The sequence below is a fragment of the Talaromyces rugulosus genome, chromosome IV, assembly GCF_013368755.1.
Source record: "Talaromyces rugulosus chromosome IV, complete sequence".
NCBI lineage: Eukaryota > Fungi > Ascomycota > Eurotiomycetes > Eurotiales > Trichocomaceae > Talaromyces > Talaromyces rugulosus.
The window spans coordinates 1,849,754-1,867,898 of record NC_049564.1 but is presented as its reverse complement, the minus strand read 5'-3'; the positions used below and the strand labels follow the sequence as shown (position 1 = coordinate 1,867,898).

Genomic DNA, 18,145 nt, shown 5'->3' with positions numbered 1-18,145 from the left:
CCATAGAGACCAACTGCGCGCCCCACCAAATCTGAAAAGTGGGTCATACTTTCTGTTCTACAACCACTTTACTATTAACTATATAATTTCTTAGTATCTAAGCTAACTTCCATTTGTGCCCACCGCGTCTCTTGTTAAGAGTATATATCTGTTCAATTTTCTACTGCAATATAATAGTTGAAAATACTATTGCCATAATAGAAAATTAGGATGATAATACATGATAACAATTGTTGAGTTTAATTTTTCATGAATTTCCCACCCAGAGAGTCATACAAGTTACCAGCTCACTCCTATTCGAAGTTCCAAAATACTACTAGTTGATTACATCTTAACAGGCATTTTTTTTTCAATTGATCATTCAGCGTTATATCCATCGCGATCGGGAAGAAACCCTTCAACGCCGTCACCAAATCCTTCCCAGCCATCAAACTCAGTAACGAATTTGATTGCTGGGTTGAGGTAAAAGTCATCCTTCGAACCGAACAGATCCTCAAAAACTTTGGGAGTTCTCACAACCTTGAAGAAATGGGCGTCTAATGCCCATTTATGGTTCAATGCGGTGCTGATGACCCAGTTCCAATCCTTTCCTTCAGTCTGCACCTCTTCAATCTTCTTCAAGTCGAAAGGCCGCTGCATTTGCACAGTATACGTCGGAATGGTGAAAAGAGCGTATTGTCGTAGTATAGAGACGCGCGATTCGTCTGGAAACACGTCCCAGAGAACCAAAAGTGCGTGGGCCACAGTCATGATATGAACAAGGTAAAAATCAAACAAGCCAGGCCTGGATCCACTACCAAGGCCAAGCAAGACCGAAAGATCGCAGAGCTGTTGTAACTGTTCCGCAGGATTATCCACTTCCCATGCATTCCAGTGCCCCAAAACAGCGTCATTGCGCTCCTGGAGAATTATTCCTATGTTGAGATAGCCCTTTTTAGGAGGGATGCCGTTAAAACGACTATCTTCCAGAATACGCAAAAGAACTTCTACAAGAGAAGTCGTTTTATAAGTCGAATTATCCTCGGGGTAATTGTCTATCAAGGTGTGTAACGGATCGTACTCTGTGCAGCCTAGACTGAGAGCCTCCGTTGCCACTGCCTTGTCTTGAAGTTCATAGGCATAGGCTAGATGGATAAACGGGTGACCAACTAAATCGAAACATTGTTAGCATATAAAATCAGCCAGACAAGGAGAGAAAACTCGCGTCCACCAGTATAGCCATTGATAAGCGGCTCCACTCCAGAGAACAGATAGTCATTCAGTACTTTCTTCCAGTCTCCATCTGCCTTTCTCACTTCTTCGTAAAAAAAAACCGACATATGCGACAGCAAACCTACGTATCAATCATTAGACTGACGTTAATAATAATACTCCTTTACTATAAACCCACTTCTTTTGCTGGAGAAACTTTCTCCAGTCCTCCTTAGTGATAACTTCGTTGCTGGCGAAGTCTTCATCCTCGGTGGGTTTAAGACTTTGAATTTCATGTTCATATGTTTTTATGAGTTGATCAGAGTCCGCACCCAGGGCCTATGCGGATCCTAGTAGCTATCGAACTTATTAGCTTGCAAGAGCTAGCGAGAGATAATTCCATACTTACATGAGGTAGATGGCTGTGGAAAATCAACTGTGGGTCTCCAAGTGGTGCCACTGCCATGTGCCCTTTTAGAAGTAATTCGTGTAATTTCTGGTTACGTTCATCTGAGACCTTTACAGAGTCGAAAAATGGCGGAGGTGTGATACTCTTTAGTGATGTAGTGGGTGGAAACGTGGCACGCGGGAACTTTGCGACTGTAATTGTCATCTTAAAGGATATCTGTAGAGTAATTCTCTTTTAATTTTAGCGGTGGATAAAATTTAAAGAATGTCAATATTTCAATGTTGTCTCAATCCTGGGTAACTGCTGTTCTCTGGCTTCAAATATACATGTATTGAGATGAATGACAACTTTCATCTTATAAACCAACTATGCTAAGAATAATTGGTTGACACCTAGACATTTACTGTAAATAAAGGCGAATTAGTAATAACATTTTTCAATTTGTTCAATTTGCGGAGAAGCAGTTGGAGCTGGCTTTAAAACCTCGGACAGTTTGTGGGCCGAACTACGAATCCCGATAATTCAATGTTATGCAACTAGAGGTCCAGAACATCTAACCATGGAGAATACGATCTGCCTTAAATGCAATTGAAAATTCAACTTAATTCGACTAAAGAAAAATTCCGTCCTGGCCTTGGTGGGCCAATGAGTCCTAGAAATTTTTACCAACGAGCCAGTTTCATCGTCTCAATAATCATGGCATTATCCTAGAAATACACAGATGGCAGAGATTTCAAGGCATGAAACCGGATGGGAATTGAATACACTTCCGCGAATAAACATAGATGATCCCGCAGGTTATCCGATAGATAATTCTTGGAGCATATCGTATGATGATTTTATTTCCCTCCTTCGTAGACACGCCAACTTGTCTGATTTGGTCAAACTTGCGCTCCAGCGCCAGCTCTACAAAAGCGGAGCCGAGATCCTCATAAGAGACGCCGGGAGTGATCGAATCAATGTTTATTTCATGCCCAGCCCCTGCCTCTTCAACCAAAACACCAGGCTGTACCAACAGCACGGATACAAGGGATGGGTCAGCAAGGACGATTCTCTGACCCTCCCTCAAATCGTCGTAACCATGCTGAAAGGCGGATCTTATCAGCTACGTCAAGAATCTTGGGCGAGCGGCTATAAAACGTTCGTTCCAAGATGACGACGAAAGATAGATCATATGTGGCTTCTGGTACAATGTATCTCCACGTTTATCCTCCTCTTTCTTCTTCAGCACGTCTAGTGCTGTCATTAGGGTCCGATAATAATCCCTGAGAACGGTGCTCGGAGACTAGTCATTGGACCCGAGAGTGTATATGATTATCCGAGCATTGGAAAGACACTGTTCGATGACCTCATGGTCCGTGACCGCTCCAATAAAGACCTGCACGCGCCGGTTCGAGGAAATTCCCGGGAATAGGTTCTCCAGTGTCTTTATAGAGCGTGCGTAGACTTTTAACATGTGTGGCACATTGTGTTCAAGAAGATGACGAAGGACGACTCGACCAGTCTTGCCCGTGGATTCTAGAAGAGCGATAGTTATGGGACCTTGAGCTGGGTCCACACTTGTGGGCATGCTAGGAGGTGTGGCCATAGTACTGAAGGATGCTAAATAGCAAGCATTTCAATGATTGCATCACGGCAGGTACCTCAATAATATACCAAGCTTCTGGCAAAATGCCCCCGTGGAAAACAGTGCTAATTTGCGCGGAAAAAAAGATAAATCTAATTAAATCAAGGTTAGTTATTGTTAGATTCCAATGCCAGCCTTTTCAGATTAGTACTTTCAGATAGCTTAGAAACCAACAACATCCACCAGTCATCATTAGTTGTCCACAATCGTCTTGCATCGGCTGTTCGCACGTTTCTCGCGACGATATAGACACATGTCGGTCCGAACAGTCCTGGCACGCCGCCAATGCAACGCTGGTTTCGAAGAATGCAGCTAAACCTCATGCACCGGATGCGCGCCATCCTTGCCGAAATAGGGAAAAGAGTGCTCAATTTTGTGCCTTCGGTTTGCCCAAATAATGGCCGACAAATTAATAGGCCTCAAAGTAATCACGACCCTGAGGCTTTTTGATATCTGTCAATGCATATAGTACTCTACATCTCTAAGATAGTGATCACATCTGCCTAGTCAGAACGGAAAAAACAGTGTCTTGTCGCCCAACAAACTGGATTCTCAACCAACGACTTCAAAATTTCCGCTTAAGGCTGAATCGTACTTGCAGTTTCAACACTCCCCAACTCTCCTACCCCAAACACCTTCTCAGGCATAGGGGGTGGGTCTGCAACCAGGGGCTGAATGCGTCGCGCTGCCTCCAAGAATCCTTCTTTCACTTGATCCCAGTCACATCCGACGTTCAGGAGTTTAAAGTCTCGTTTTCGGAACTCTCCATCAACCAAGACGTGTTCTATATCGGCGGGGTTCGCATGAAGCATGACTGCTGCAACGGGGTCACTCCAGCCGAGCATATTTGGCGAGTCTCCATTGAAGACGAGAATATCAGCCTTGGCTCCGACCTGAAGGACACCTATATCCGGACGCTTCAATGCCAGGCCACCCTGTCTGGTAGCCATAAGAAACCCCTGTTCCACAGCGAAAGGGTTTTCGCTTGGGAGGAGCCCTTTGGCCAAAGTCTGTTCAAAATTCGATCGGCGGACAGATTGAAGCCATAGACGCGCTTGGGAAAGCATGTCACCGGAAAAAGTCCAATTGGTATCGAGCCCAAGAGCGGCCTGGTCAGAAACGAGATGTCCGGTGGTTTGGCCGTGGCCAAAATGGAATTCAGATTCCGGGGTTATGGAGATGAAACAACCGTGGTCTCGTAGTACCTTTTGCTCCTCACTAGTGAGATATCCCGCGTGTGAAAACACCACCGGATGTTCTTCACTGTGGAAGTGATTGTTGCAAATGTAGGCAGGCGACGTGTTACCGGCTGGTAAACAAAAGGCAAGGAAATTTGGTAAGAAACAAGTAAGAATCAGGTTTAGCGAAGGGACTTACTAGGCCAAGGGCCACCGAGGTGATGCACCGTGATAGCTCGAAGATTAAGCTTCCTATGATGTGTTAGCATCACTCATTGACAAGCACAAACAAAGCCTACAAGGGCCAACGTACTCGATCATTTGCTGCGTGTATTTTAAGTGATTTTCCGTATCATTTTTGAAAGACATTGACAAACTATCAAGTGATATACCCGGCTGAACCAGCGCAGACGCAGGAATTTTAGCCGCGATATCGCTAAGCGCCTCCCACTGTCTTTCAAATGGGAAGTTGTCGCGATTTGCAACATCATAGCACCACCAAACCCGCGCACCACTATCTTTAGCGGCACTAAATCCAGGCCTGGTCATCTCCGGCGCCCAGTTATTGTGCGCATGGTCGAGATAAGAAGTTACTCCGCCGGATAGACCTTCCATATACCCTTGTAAACAGCTTATATAGACGTCCTCTGGCTTGAAAGCCGCAGCCGTAGAAGGCCCAAACTGACTTAGCCAACCTCCCAAATACCGTGCTAAAGTGATATTGGGCCCGATGGTGCGGAAGACAGATTGCCACATGTGCACATGGGTGTTGATAAAGCCCGGGGAGATGATTTTTCCATGGACATCAATAATTTCTGTGTCTTTTGGTGTCTCGATATCGGCATCAGGAGCAATTGCTGTGATTCGATCGTCTTTTATTAGCACCGACTCGCCCCTGATCACTTGAACCTTCTGCGTAGCATTGTTGAAGGCAATGACCGTGCCGCCTCTCAAAAGTTTGTGACCCATTTTTAATAACTGCAAGATTTGTGGACTTGTCTCTAGGAGCACTTGAGAGTGGTTGTAACAAGAATATATAAATTTATACTGTGCGGCGTTTTAATACATCTTTCTGCCGGTTATACCCGATACTAGGCGGCACGAAGCGAATCACATCAAAAATATCAACACTGTATAGTTTCACTGCAATCACTAGTAAATAATGGCCTGTGCTTTTCCATAATTAATAGATCAGAACTTATTCTCAGCCATAAATTGGTAAGAATCCAGTGGTCTAGACTAGGAAAAAGAAGGATTCGGTAGTAAAGTGAGCGACGAACGGCCGTCGGTTCCAGAATGTCGCGAATCCTTAGTAATGATGATCAGCGACCTACCCTGCGCTTGCCAACTGCGTCTTAGCCTGAGAATCATCCCTGGATGAAGCATTTCCGCGTGTCGCCAGCCGCATCTAAACTCCGGTGTGTTTGCTGCATCTAAACGGAGATAAGTGTTTTTCTTCCGAGGTTCAAATAATTGTTACTAAGAATATACTCTCTATGTACTATATCATCAGCTGTGTATGATGAACACTTGACCTACGCAGATATAGAGCAAGATGTTGTTTAAGAGTAGAGTAACATGCAGAGGTCCCCGCATTATTTTTGGCGGGGTAGATAAGCACCAGGCCTGAAATCAAGTGCAAGGTTTTTTTGTGTGCAATGAAATCCCCGGTATCAAAATTTCAAGTCCAGTTGTATGCTGAAAATGACACGCGAACAGTTGTTGAACACTTCGGTCGATGCAAAACCGAAGCTTGAAGTAAGCCACCTGGGTTTCGCGGTCTTATAGACACTCTGTTCTGATTAAATAACCCTAGGAACCATCTTATCCGAGTAACTGTCTGGAATTCACAAGACACGTGGTTCATCCGCCTAGTTCCAACGATCATGCGAACACCAGCAAAATTTCTCTCACAATAATCGTTGTCGGTGCTGGTCTGGGAGGCTTAACAACAGCTATAGCATTGAAACAAAGCGGCCATCAGGTCACTGTTTATGAGCAAGCCCGTGAGCTAAGTGAAATCGGCGCCGGAATTCAAGTGCCATCCAATTCTACCAGAATACTTTCAAAACTTGGAATCGAGGAATACCTGAAACCTTTTGCCACAGAGCCTGAGGCCATCGTTATCCGAAGGTGGCAGAACGGCAAAGTGATTGGAAATACGAGACTGATACCAGACTTTGTCGATGGCTTCAATGCTCCGTATTACGTAGTTCACAGGGCTGACTTTCTGTCTGCCTTGCATAAAAAAGCGCTGGACGAGGGAATCGAGATCAATCTTGGGAGTAAAGTTTCCGATTATCATCCTATTAAAGGCCAGATTATACTGGAGGATGGTAACATTCATGGCGCGGATTTGGTTGTTGCCGCGGACGGTAAACACCCTCTCCTCTTCTCGCGAGGCTTAAATATCTGACTGATCGGATTTCAGGAATACATTCCGTTGCTCGCAAGCTCGTCCTTGGGGGACAAGATATGGTATTTCAACAGTCAGGACTTGCCGCTTACCGGACTATAGTAGACGTGAATCGGATGCGAGATGACCCTGAAGTTTCTTGGGTCTTGGATCGACCATCAATGAATGTGTGGTAAGTTCTTCCTTTTAGTTTCTTCTTTTTTGGACTACAGATTGAGGAGGAAAAACAGGGTCGGGGATGCTGGACATGTCATGACATATACTATTGGTTCCGGGAAAACTTTCAACTTCGTTCTTGCTCATCCAGATGACACTGACCCATCGACATGGGGTCAGAAAGATAACATAAGCGACATGAAGAACCACTTCGTTGGTTGGGATCCAGTGTACGTTTATTCAGAACTGTACCTCTACTGTTTCAACGCGCCTACTCACAGTTTATAGTGTTACAAAAATCATCGGAATGGTTGATAGTACACTCAAGTGGCCACTCATGAATGGTTCTACCCTAAATCGTTGGGTTTTAGGGAATTTACTCATCTTGGGTGACGCCGCTCACCCCATGCTTCCATACATGTCTCAAGGTGCCGCAATGGCTGTTGAGGATGGAGCCGCTCTTGCACGAGCGTTGTCAAAAATCCAGTCTCCAGCTCAATTACAAGAAGCTCTGGGTATTTTCGAAAAGGTGCGGATTAAGCGTACTGGACATATGCACCAGGCTAGTCTTCTAAACAGTCAATTATGGCATATTCCCGATGGTCCATGGCAAGAAGCAAGAGATGCAGCGATGGAACCGGAAGTTAAGGGAGTTCCATTTGCTCACAGCCCTAATCAATGGAGTGACCCGGCAACACAGATGTGGTGCTATGGTTATGATTCTGAGAAAGAGATTGACAAGGCATGGGAAGACTTTCAGAGGGAATAGTGCAGGTTTTTCGAGAAAAGGGCCTCTGCTCAATATTACCCGTATCAATTACACCCATTCAAAGTTCCTTGATCATACATAGATACTAGTTCAGGTTCCAAGAGATAAGTCCAAACACCCGGTAGGAAACGAGTCTAGTAAGGGGATTAGGAATTTTCTGAGACTATTTAATGCAAATTTTTATTAAAGTTACCGAGTATTAACTTTTAGCTTTTCAGTTTTGCCATGGTAGCTGTTTCCATTCGGATACTAGACAGATATCTTCTAAGTCCCCAAGACTGGAAACAGATCCTCCCAGTTTATATCAGCAAATAAACTCAGGTCTTCGATACTGAAAGCATCTGCGGGCTCCTCGCCGTCATTTATTTCCGTTGACGAGGTATCACCCTGCGTTTGTCGCGACCATTCTCTTGCCCTTAAAGCTGTGCTGAACGCGATATTGGCGCCCATTCTAGACTTCAGGACCAATAACCCCTTTGTCCTCTCTTCTGGCTTTAAGTCATCACTATACCGACTAAGTCGCTCACATATACTACATGCTCGGGTAGTGAAATCATTAGGGGTAATAGACAAGCCTCGTAAGACTTCCCACCCCTGACGAATCCCGTTGCTAAGTGTACTGTTGTCGACAAGGTCTTGGAATCTCGAACATTTAAGCAAAACCAGATAGCAAATTGCATTTATCAAAAGCTTATGCATGCGAACCGGAGAATTGAATATCGTGTCTTGTATCGAGACTGCAGTCCTGATGGTGCTGATTGCGGTAATGTAGGTCTGGACCACCCAGTAACAAGGAGACTCGATCGTAGTAGAGACAACGTTGCTTTCTTCCAGGGTATCAGACACCATGGTAAGTGCAATTGTGTATAGCATCATTCGACACCCTAAAAAAAAGATATAGTCGCCTGGCGACCATGATAGGGAAAACCGAGATTCCAGGCTCCGCATCTCCATATCAAAAGCGCGGATAATTGGGCTAGAGTCCGCTGGATTGTCTTTAAGAAAATGTTCAAAGTCTTCAAAAGTCAAGTTCATATTAAAGGCTTGGCGAGAAACATGTAGCTGGTAAAACAGGGTCTCGGGAAGCCAGGTAGGTTTTGCTGCGAGTATTTCCAACAGACCTCGATCTAGCCGAATACTCGTTGGAAGCCCGAGTTGACTTGTGGCACTGATAAAAAAGAAACGTTAATATAGTTTCCTTCTAACGACTGACGTTTTTAATAGAGATGGAAACCCTACCTCACGTTTGTGATAAAGCAAACCACCCAAGTTATTCGCCGGCAAACCTCCATGTTTCCATCTACCGACAATTTATTGTCAAAGTCTTTTGCATAACGAGGCGCTCTATGCATTCCTAGACTGTATCCAATATGAGTTGCCAGTGCTATGAATGAATGCGTTGGATCGTCGATTCTCTTGGAGTAGGGCAGAGGCCAGTAGCACAATAGCAAGAAGGCTTGCATCGTCTGAAGTGAGACGAATTCCGGCCTCATCAGCTCGTAGGACATGGTGCGAACCGTGTCGACGAGTGCCAAGAACAACTCATTGTGCTCTGGCTTCCCACGTAAAGCGGTAACGAGGACTATGTAGAGAAGAAGGGGACATAACTCGGCATACCCTAGAAAGGCCCTAGGATGCGGTAGGATCGGACAGAATGGGTGATAGTCTTCATAGAATCTTTCATAAAGTTAGCTATATCCTGCATCGATTTGTGTTGCTTGTGAGCTCTCCAAATGGTCGGGCATACTCGGTTATGAGATCCTGTTGTAAATTTGGTAAAAGGTGTATTCCTCCTATAGTCCTGCCTGTAGGAGCAGTTTCCAAAGCCTCGGGCTGTGGGAGGATGGATGATGGCAAAGCCGTCAGTGTGCTAGTATCTGTGTGAGAAGCGCCCTCGACATCTTGATCGTGTTCATCGCCTGTTCGCAGGGATTGCTTGATCTCTCGTAGTTCTCTCTCCACTTCTTTAAACTTTCTTTATCTAGCTTAGAAACCGCAAATTCAATACACAAGGCGTCAAAGAGGGATTTAAACGCACTCTCTCTTTTTCACACGCCGAAATCCTGGATCGACAGAACACAGTCGTCCGGCCTTGGTGCATCTGGAACAGGCAGCCGGGAAATTCCGCGGCCCATCACACGCCAACTAGTACAGTATTAACGAGAGAAAAATGGCTAGGATTGGTCACACATACTTTCATCTGCCGGCAATGAACACATGCGACGAAATCTTTCTTGCGACCTCTCATTGTGATTGCCGATTCTTTGCGATGATTTATGCAGGTCGAAGAAGCGCCGGGAAGATATGGTTGCGGTGCGGGCGCTTGAGCCAATCAGCGGCACTTATTCTTCAATCTATTTGTCTATACTCTATGCAATTGCTAGTAGGTTTCATGTCGCCTTATATATGGCTTATTCTATCCAATGAGCATTATTGTGAAGGATATTGGCTTTTATTTAGGGGATACCGTTTCTAGGAGTTTCAATACTCTCGTCCTTTCAAGCTACAAGAACTAGTAATTATTCGCCGTGTATTGATTTCTAAAGTGTAAACAATGTCTTTGGAAGATTATAAGTATTATAATAAGATTGGTTCAGATAGAGCGAGTAATTAAAGAAATTGGCAATCCCACATAAACTAACGTATAAACAAGCAGGCATACACACAAGCATTCACCATCCGTCTATGACCTCGAATTTTGCACGGACACCGTCTGATGGTGCAACCCCAGCAATACCGTCTCCATCAAACACCTCTTCCTTCCTCGGATCTTCTAGTTCGACACGAAATCTGCCGACGAGTGTAGCCACCATGCAGGCCAATTCCGCTTTCGCAAATCGATCACCGGGGCAACTTCGAGGGCCATGAATAAAAGTCAGGAATCCGTAGTTACTCTTGACTCCTCCAGAGTTGACACAATCTTCCCTCATCCAGCGTTCGGGTTTGAAAATATCTGCATCTGGTCCCCAAAGCTCGGTGTCATGGTTTGTCGCTGCCGGCGCAAGAGTAAAAATCGTGCCCTTGGGGATGGGGCAACCTGCAACAGTAGTATCATGAAGAGCTTCACGAACAGTACTTGGCACAGGTGGCCAATACCGGAGGACCTCGTTGCAAAAAGCGTGCAAATATGGGAGGCTATCAATATCATCAGCTAATATGGTGCAGTTGTTATCACTGATTGACGGCAGGTTTTCCCGGATCTCTCGGCGTAGGCGTTCTTGTATGACGTTATTCTTGCAGAGTGCATAAATAGCCCATTGCAAAGCAATAGAGGTAGTGCCATGTCCAGCTGCCAAGAATGTCATCATTTGGTCGACCAGATTTTCACTGCTGAAAGTGTTACTTCGTAGGGCAACCGAGATAATGTCTATATCGACGTGTGAGGTCGACGATTTTATTTTCGCTTGCTTTTGCTCAATAATTGTTTGACATAGTTGGCGAATATAGAGGGACGCTTTTCTCATTTCTCTCACACGCTTTGTTGGTAGGCGGAGAATCACACTAGCATCTCTTGCCGGCATGAAGGCAGATAGGCATAATCCAATAATAACCTCAAATAGCGATGGATTCTGTATCATCTTTTCGTACTGCAGACTGATAGGATTGTGTGGATCCCTTAGCGAATCGAAATCATATTCCATTCCAGCAAGGCCGATGATATCCAACGTGGCGCGACGAGACCATTTCCGCACCTCGATAACATTATTCGATCCATTTAATTGGTTGGAATTTACATGGTCTTGAATACCTTTTGATAATTCCTTCGCCTTCAGCCAGAAAACCGGGTATAGATCCTTGATATGTCGGAAGGCGAAAGCAGGCATAAGACTCCTTCGCTGTTCCTACACGGTGTGCAATTGTTAAATTAATGGCTTGTAGAATGATAGTATTAATCATTACTTACTTTGTGCTCATCTCCCTCGGCTAGTAGTAAGCCGTTTCCCGTCACGTAGTGTAGACGCTGCCTCACAAATGGTGGCTTCGCAAAATGAGAGGCCTTCGTAACAAGTATTTCACCAAGTGCTTGGGGGCTTGTAACGAGCAGCCTTTCGCGGACACCCTTCAAGTATATTCTGATGAGTCCATCATTGGGGACTGTTTTGACCCAATACCGAGCCTTGCCAATGAGAGAGCGTATAGATGGCGACGACAGAGTAGTCCCGGAAAGAAAAGACCGATCGGGCGTTGGAATATCTTTGAGGGGAGAGAATATTGTTGGATATAGTATTGTTATATAAAGGACAGCAACTAAAAACCCGGCAAAGATAGATGTGCCGAGCACAACTAGGAATCTAGAATTTGATATGAGGAAATGGGAAATGGACGTTGATGGGGAGTCCATGACGATTTTAGCGTCGGTTAAATATGACAATTTAGAATAGTTTCTGAAAATACACGCTTCATTGTGGTGATTCTTTACTATTTAAATGTTTGCTGAACTACATCAATGATGTATATTACTAGAAACCGATATCGGTTTAGAAGTCGATATCGGTTTCCACCACTTATAACATTGCTTACATCATATCCCCCGTCATCGTTTACTTGTATACTGGTCGAATCAGCTTTGTCCTCACGGCATAACGTAAACTTTATTCCTGATATATGCCAAATTCTCTCATAGCTTTTACGTGGACGTTGCCTGGTACCCTTGTTAACACACTCGGCCATCTATGGCGGATTCGCCACTCAAATAATAACCTATGGTTTCATTTAATTTTCAAGAGTGCTATACCTTGAATGGAAAATGCTTCGAGAAATTACCAGTTGACTAACTTTGAGAATCCAAGAGTTAAATTTGATTCGCATAATGTCATATATACCACTATGATGGCCCGTGTTTTGGTCATAAAGAACGTAGTCAGCCATGCAAGACTATAGATACATGGTGCAGATATGGGCAGCAGAGTAATTGAAACAGCATATCACTTTCATATTTACTCATCATCTACCTTGATGCGGCCAAGATCCGGGGCCGGATAGAGCTCAGAGCGCTTTTCGTCTTCGACCCTAATACGACCGAGATCCGGGGCAGGATACAGCTCCGAACGCTTCTCGTCTTCAACCTTAATACGGCCCAGGTCAGGAGCTGGGTAGAGCTCCGCGCGTTCCTCAATATCATCGACCCTGATGCGGCCGAGATCCGGGGCAGGGTACAGCTCGGAGCGTTTCTCGTCTTCAACCTTGATACGACCCAGGTCGGGAGCTGGGTAGAGCTCTGCACGCTCGTCGATGTCGTCTACCTTAATGCGGCCAAGGTCAGGGGCTGGGTAGAGCTCTGAGCGCTGGTCAATGTCGTCGACCTTGATTCTTCCCAAATCGGGAGCTGGGTACAGCTCCGCACGTTTTTCGATATCGTCAACCTTGATCCGTCCTAGGTCAGGAGCTGGGTACAGCTCAGATCGCTGGGCAACAGCATCTCGCTCCAACATAGTTAGTCTTCTAGTGCAGTAGCAAGGTCAATAGTCGAGACTCGAAATACCTTCGCAGCAACCGGCAAAGCCGAAGACAAAGTAGCGGCAGCCACAGCCAAGGTGAAAGCCTGGGCAAAGGAAGGCATATTGAATGGCTTAGTGTATATGTATACGGTTGTTTTCAAAGGTATCCGGGAATTTTATCAGGCGTAACCCGACGGTGACCGAACGAATAAATACTTTTAGTCGGCTGAGGGTGGGTTGACTAAACTCGGAGGAATAATGCGCGAGCTGGTGGGTATTCTCCTCTTCCCCCGTCAGCTGTTTGACGCGATTCGGCTGTACACTTGCCAAATTTGGGCTGCGTACAAGTGTTGGGCAACATTGGCCTTCGTTTTGTAGGCTGATTGGAAGATAGACACCCAGCATATACGCAATTGGCAAAGATAAGTGAATCCTGCTTCTGCAGATCCACGCCGGCAGGCGTTACTAGATAGCCCCCCATCCTATAGCCATTAGTCCAATATTTGAGCGTCAATAATTATTGAGTCTGGCGATGCTTACTCCATACAAGCCTTGTGCAAGCTATCAGTGGCGTTGTTTTCCCCGCAATCCTATACGCTCTAGCCAGTCGGTGGGACGCGCAACGTACTAGTACGTACCAGTTGGAGGCTTGGAGCAGAGAAGATCGTCGCTCTTTATCTCATGCCAAACCCTTTCGGTGGACGAATTCCCCAGATCGTCGCTGCGTTTTCTAGAACAAGACAACGATATTTATTCAAAGAACAGAGAAGAGGACATGGAACGAAGCAACTTATCAGTATTATAGCAAGCATTTTCTGGTCCTTGTACATATATATAACGCGACTCGTGAGTCGGTGATCCTCCTCCCCTGATAGCGGGAATATTCGCAGTTGTCCCACAGGCCGAAAATCCCTACCGTAACAAGCCTCAATTCGATGATGTAACATCATGATTCAGTATCTAACTAGTATCTTCAACCTCGGAACCAATTAGAAACGCCGTACCACTTTATCCAACAGATCTGCCTGTCAGGCTTCCTATTAGTACTCTATGGAAGGAATGCAGGCCGCTTTACTATTGGCCCTCGGACCCTCATGGTCGGTGAAGCCGGTGCTTCAACATCCGCTAAAAAAGATCGGTGGACCATCCTTATCTTAAGAAAATACTAGAAAGGACCCTAAAATCTCACGGGACTTCGTTTCTAGTGTTCCAGTATCTGCTACTTTCCTAACCGTTTCCCGTTCATCCGTTAGTAACTCTTCGTAGCTCCGTGAATATCAACTACCATCTCTCTTCCTTTGACTAGGCTGAACATTTTGTTCATGTCATCTTAGACATCTGTTGGGGAAAATGGCTTCTTTCTGGGCCAAAAAATGGCAATACTTCGGACTCGCCAAATACAAAAGTTTAAAAACGGATGAGTTTGACGATGCCGAAAAGGATAGTGGTGTCAGGCGACACTTAGTGCACGGCAGTGAGAGCACAAGTTCACTTTCCTCTGGGTCCGGTTCGAAAGCTCAGTACGATGACGATGATGAAGAAAGAGGTGCTAATCATCGTTCGTGGTCAACACGCAGCAAACTGTTGATGGTTGTCAACCTCGTTGTTTTCTGTTCCTCATTGGCTTTGTTTTTCACTGGGTTTTACCGTCAGTCATCAATGCCAAATTCTGCTTACAGAAAAGTGTCTACCTGGTGTAAGGAAGCTTCATTGTCATGTAAACTTATCGGGTGTGCTGTGAAACTAATTTTTGAATTCAGCCCCAGTTATGGATGACATGGAAATCCCCTTTGTCGAAAAACAAGTACAAGGTGGCTTATTCCCTGCTACGAAGGCCGAAGATCAATTGCTTGGTCGTCGCGAGCCTAGCCCAGAAACTGATGATCTGTGGTTGGACTACGAGATCCAGCGCCCGTTTCTGCTCACTCGAGAGCAAGTCATCGAACTCGGAAAGGACCCTGAAAAGACAGTCAAGTACCCTGACGATGTCTTTGGTCTCGGAACCGAGGCTTACATGGGAGGAATGGACGTCTTCCATGTGCTACATTGTTTCAATACCATCCGCAAAGAGGCTTTCAAAGACTACTACTTTGACGGAGAACAGTACCATATGGAGGGATATGGTGAGGAATCGCAGCCAAAGCGCCGCCATTCTGAGCTCTTCTGGGTCCATCTCCGCCATTGCACAGACATTATCGTGCAGTTCCTCATGTGCAATGCCGACACGACAATGACCACCATGACCTGGCTCGAGACGCAGGAACGCCCGTGGCCGGACTTTTCCGTGAACAAAAAGTGCGTCGACTTCGACACTCTTGTGCGCTGGCGTGACGAAAACGCCCTAAATATTTCGCAAGCCGGTCTCGTCAGGCGGCCACCTGGTGCGCCGGAGACAAAAATGAGCGAGGAGTACTGGAGGGTTGTTGGGAACGACACAAACCCGGGGGACAACAGACATCATCCCATCTGGGATTGAACGTGGGGGTTGTATATACGAGTAATGAACACTGTTAATAACAAATATATCCAGTGGTGGGTCATGCCATTAATGTAGCTGATTGATCTATGGTTTTCATTTAGATCATACACTCGCGAATCGTATTGGCATATAGGCTATAAAGGCCGAGCGGGGAAGTCGGCAATGCAAACGCGGGGAAATCCCCGAATTATGGCATTGGAATTAAGGGCTGGATTTTATCTCCAATCTTTTAAGTCAGAAAAAAAATCTCTAAGTTATATTTCCGAAATTCCCAGATACCTTTACACGGACAATCTTCGCTACCGCAAAAGATGTCCTCTTCTAATAAGACCCTCGGTGCAACCCGCACTGAAAAGTTGGCACAATGGGCTGTTAATTTGCAATATCAGGATATCCCACAGGAAGTGATAGAACGCACAAAGGAGCTGTTCCTCGACTGGCTTGGATGTGCTATAGCTGGCCGACATCACCCCGCTGTCTCGGCCATAGCGCGATATACCACTGAGATGGGCCCTACAGCAGGCAAGAAAAGCGAGTTTGTGGATGGGTCTATTGGCTTTTTGACATCTCCGGCTTTTGCTGGGTTGGTGAATGGAGCTTCCTCTCATGTAGTCGAACAGGATGATCTTCACAATCGAAGTATGATGCACCCGGTAGGTGACAGCCCGAGGGTGTAAAATATACGTTGCTTACTACGTTTATTTTCACTCGTGATAATTCATACCTGGGATACATTACTTGATCTAATTCCACCTAGGCCACTGTAATTTTTCCCGCGGCTCTAGCAGTCGCTCAAGATATACAGGCAAATGGGAAAGAATTCATCGCCGCCTGTGTAGTTGGCTACGAAGTCGGTTGCCGTGTAGGAGAATATTTGGGAAAGAATCATTACGAAGTCCGCCCGTCTCCCTATGTCCTTGTTCAGACCTGGCTAATATAAGTCAGATGTTTCATTCAACAGCCACCGGGGGAGTTATCGGTGTCGCAGCTGCTGTCGGCCACCTTTTGAAACTCGACCTAGATCGCATGCTTTCTGCCATCGGGACTGCGGGAACCCAGGCAGCTGGTCTATGGCAATTTTTGATCGATGCATCACATTCAAAGCAGGTTCATACCGGCAAAGCATGTTTCGATGGCATTTTTGCTGCGTACACGGCCCGGGACGGCCTACTCGGTCCACGAGATATCCTCGAGGGCCCGCGGGGGATGGGGAATGCATATGGACGAGGTAGTACGAAGCCCGAGGCTATCGACCGAAATCTAGGCCAAGAATTTGCAGTTCTCTTATCCAGCTTTAAGTGGCATGCGTCCTGTCGACACACCCACCCAAGCGTCGATGCTCTACTAAGTTTGATGCAGGACCACGGGCTAAAATTTGATGACATCGAATCGGTTGTTGCACGCACATATCGGGCTGCTCTCGATGTTTTGGGTCTCGGTGGTCGCGGTGAGACGGTCCACCAGAGCAAATTTACAATGGGCTTTGTGCTTGCAGTAGCAGCTAGGAATGGGCAGGCTATGATTACGGACTTCACCGAGCAGGGCCTCCACGATTCGGCCCTGCGTAATTTTCAGGATCGAGTCGTTATGGAATACGATGCCGACATTGACTCCAAATTTCCCGAGGAATGGCAAGGAACTGTCATTGTCACTTGCAAATCCGGTCAAAAAATCACAAAGTCGGTTGAATATTTGAAAGGAGATCCTCAAATTCCATTGACGAGGTAAGTTATGAACGTTTTTACACTCATTTATTTTATGAGTTAACAGTCTTTTAGGTCCGAGCTTGAAACAAAGACTAGAGCGCTTTTTGAGTATGGTGGATACAAGGATGCTGAGCAAGTGGAAACCGTGATCCAAAGAGCTTGGAACTTGGAACTTGAAAACAATCTCATCGGTTTCTCTTTCAAATAGAGACTGTTGGCGTTTTTTATGATGTATATTGCGTTGACAAAGGCTTGATTAAATGTATCATTTTTTCAGCATGTTAGCTGCTAGCCATAAAGCCTTCGATTGTTTTGGTAAGCCCTTATTATCCAACATATTCAATGTTTTAGGCATCTTCATCGCGGTACCTTAAGTGGGACCATCGATTGATATCAGTGATGTCGATCATGTCAACTGGTCACTCAATTAGTCGACTCGAGCTTTCCGTGACTACATGTGTATACTCGGGACATAAATTAGTTTATACATTGTTTATAGGTTTATTTAAATGTTAATAAATGTATTTGAGTATAGATTGGTTATACAAATTTGAATTCGATGATTATTTGTACTCGTTTTGCGCTTTGGCGCATATCTGTGTAAGTAAATATATAATGGAATTAGGTGTTGATCAATTGATATTGACGATACCTTACGCGCATTTGGTCCTCGAAACATTTCAACCGCCCATTAACTGATTTTTTGACAATTAAATACCAACAGTTCAGTGTAAGGTCTTTTTAAATGTTCTCTCAATGTTACGTAGGAGTTTATC

General features: G+C 45.3%; 6 protein-coding genes across 6 annotated transcripts; 2 read left to right on the top strand and 4 right to left on the bottom strand.

Annotated features, from left to right (window-relative positions):
• Positions 1–357: 357 nt before the first annotated feature.
• On the bottom strand, positions 358–5,374 carry TRUGW13939_07439 (uncharacterized protein; the record flags this gene model as incomplete). Its single annotated transcript, XM_035490580.1, has 10 exons — positions 358–1,148; positions 1,296–1,333; positions 1,391–1,530; positions 1,601–1,831; positions 2,511–2,684; positions 2,964–3,192; positions 3,244–3,319; positions 3,823–4,536; positions 4,605–4,657; positions 4,719–5,374. 10 exons carry the CDS (start codon positions 5,372–5,374, stop codon positions 358–360), a joined length of 3,102 nt encoding a protein of 1,033 aa, XP_035346473.1.
• A 735-nt stretch (positions 5,375–6,109) lies between these two features.
• Positions 6,110–7,746, top strand: TRUGW13939_07438 (uncharacterized protein; the record flags this gene model as incomplete). Its single annotated transcript, XM_035490579.1, has 5 exons — positions 6,110–6,163; positions 6,222–6,780; positions 6,837–6,993; positions 7,052–7,207; positions 7,266–7,746. 5 exons carry the CDS (start codon positions 6,110–6,112, stop codon positions 7,744–7,746), a joined length of 1,407 nt encoding a protein of 468 aa, XP_035346472.1.
• A 264-nt stretch (positions 7,747–8,010) lies between these two features.
• On the bottom strand, positions 8,011–9,994 carry TRUGW13939_07437 (uncharacterized protein; the record flags this gene model as incomplete). The annotated part of the gene is made up of 5 exons (XM_035490578.1): positions 8,011–8,914; positions 8,986–9,423; positions 9,494–9,721; positions 9,785–9,891; positions 9,941–9,994. 5 exons carry the CDS (start codon positions 9,992–9,994, stop codon positions 8,011–8,013), a joined length of 1,731 nt encoding a protein of 576 aa, XP_035346471.1.
• Positions 9,995–10,418: 424 nt separating this feature from the next.
• Positions 10,419–12,037, bottom strand: TRUGW13939_07436 (uncharacterized protein; the record flags this gene model as incomplete). The annotated part of the gene is made up of 2 exons (XM_035490577.1): positions 10,419–11,588; positions 11,651–12,037. Coding segments are annotated over 2 exons (1,557 nt in total), but the record flags the coding sequence as incomplete, so codon positions are not given.
• A 646-nt stretch (positions 12,038–12,683) lies between these two features.
• TRUGW13939_07435 (uncharacterized protein) lies at positions 12,684–13,306 on the bottom strand (the record flags this gene model as incomplete). The annotated part of the gene is made up of 2 exons (XM_035490576.1): positions 12,684–13,151; positions 13,229–13,306. The coding sequence occupies 2 exons, from the start codon at positions 13,304–13,306 to the stop codon at positions 12,684–12,686; spliced, it is 546 nt and encodes a 181-aa protein (XP_035346469.1).
• Positions 13,307–14,534: 1,228 nt separating this feature from the next.
• On the top strand, positions 14,535–17,577 carry TRUGW13939_07434 (uncharacterized protein; the record flags this gene model as incomplete). Its single annotated transcript, XM_035490575.1, has 6 exons — positions 14,535–14,880; positions 14,945–15,603; positions 15,939–16,316; positions 16,421–16,558; positions 16,609–17,387; positions 17,442–17,577. The coding sequence occupies 6 exons, from the start codon at positions 14,535–14,537 to the stop codon at positions 17,575–17,577; spliced, it is 2,436 nt and encodes an 811-aa protein (XP_035346468.1).
• Positions 17,578–18,145: the final 568 nt, after the last annotated feature.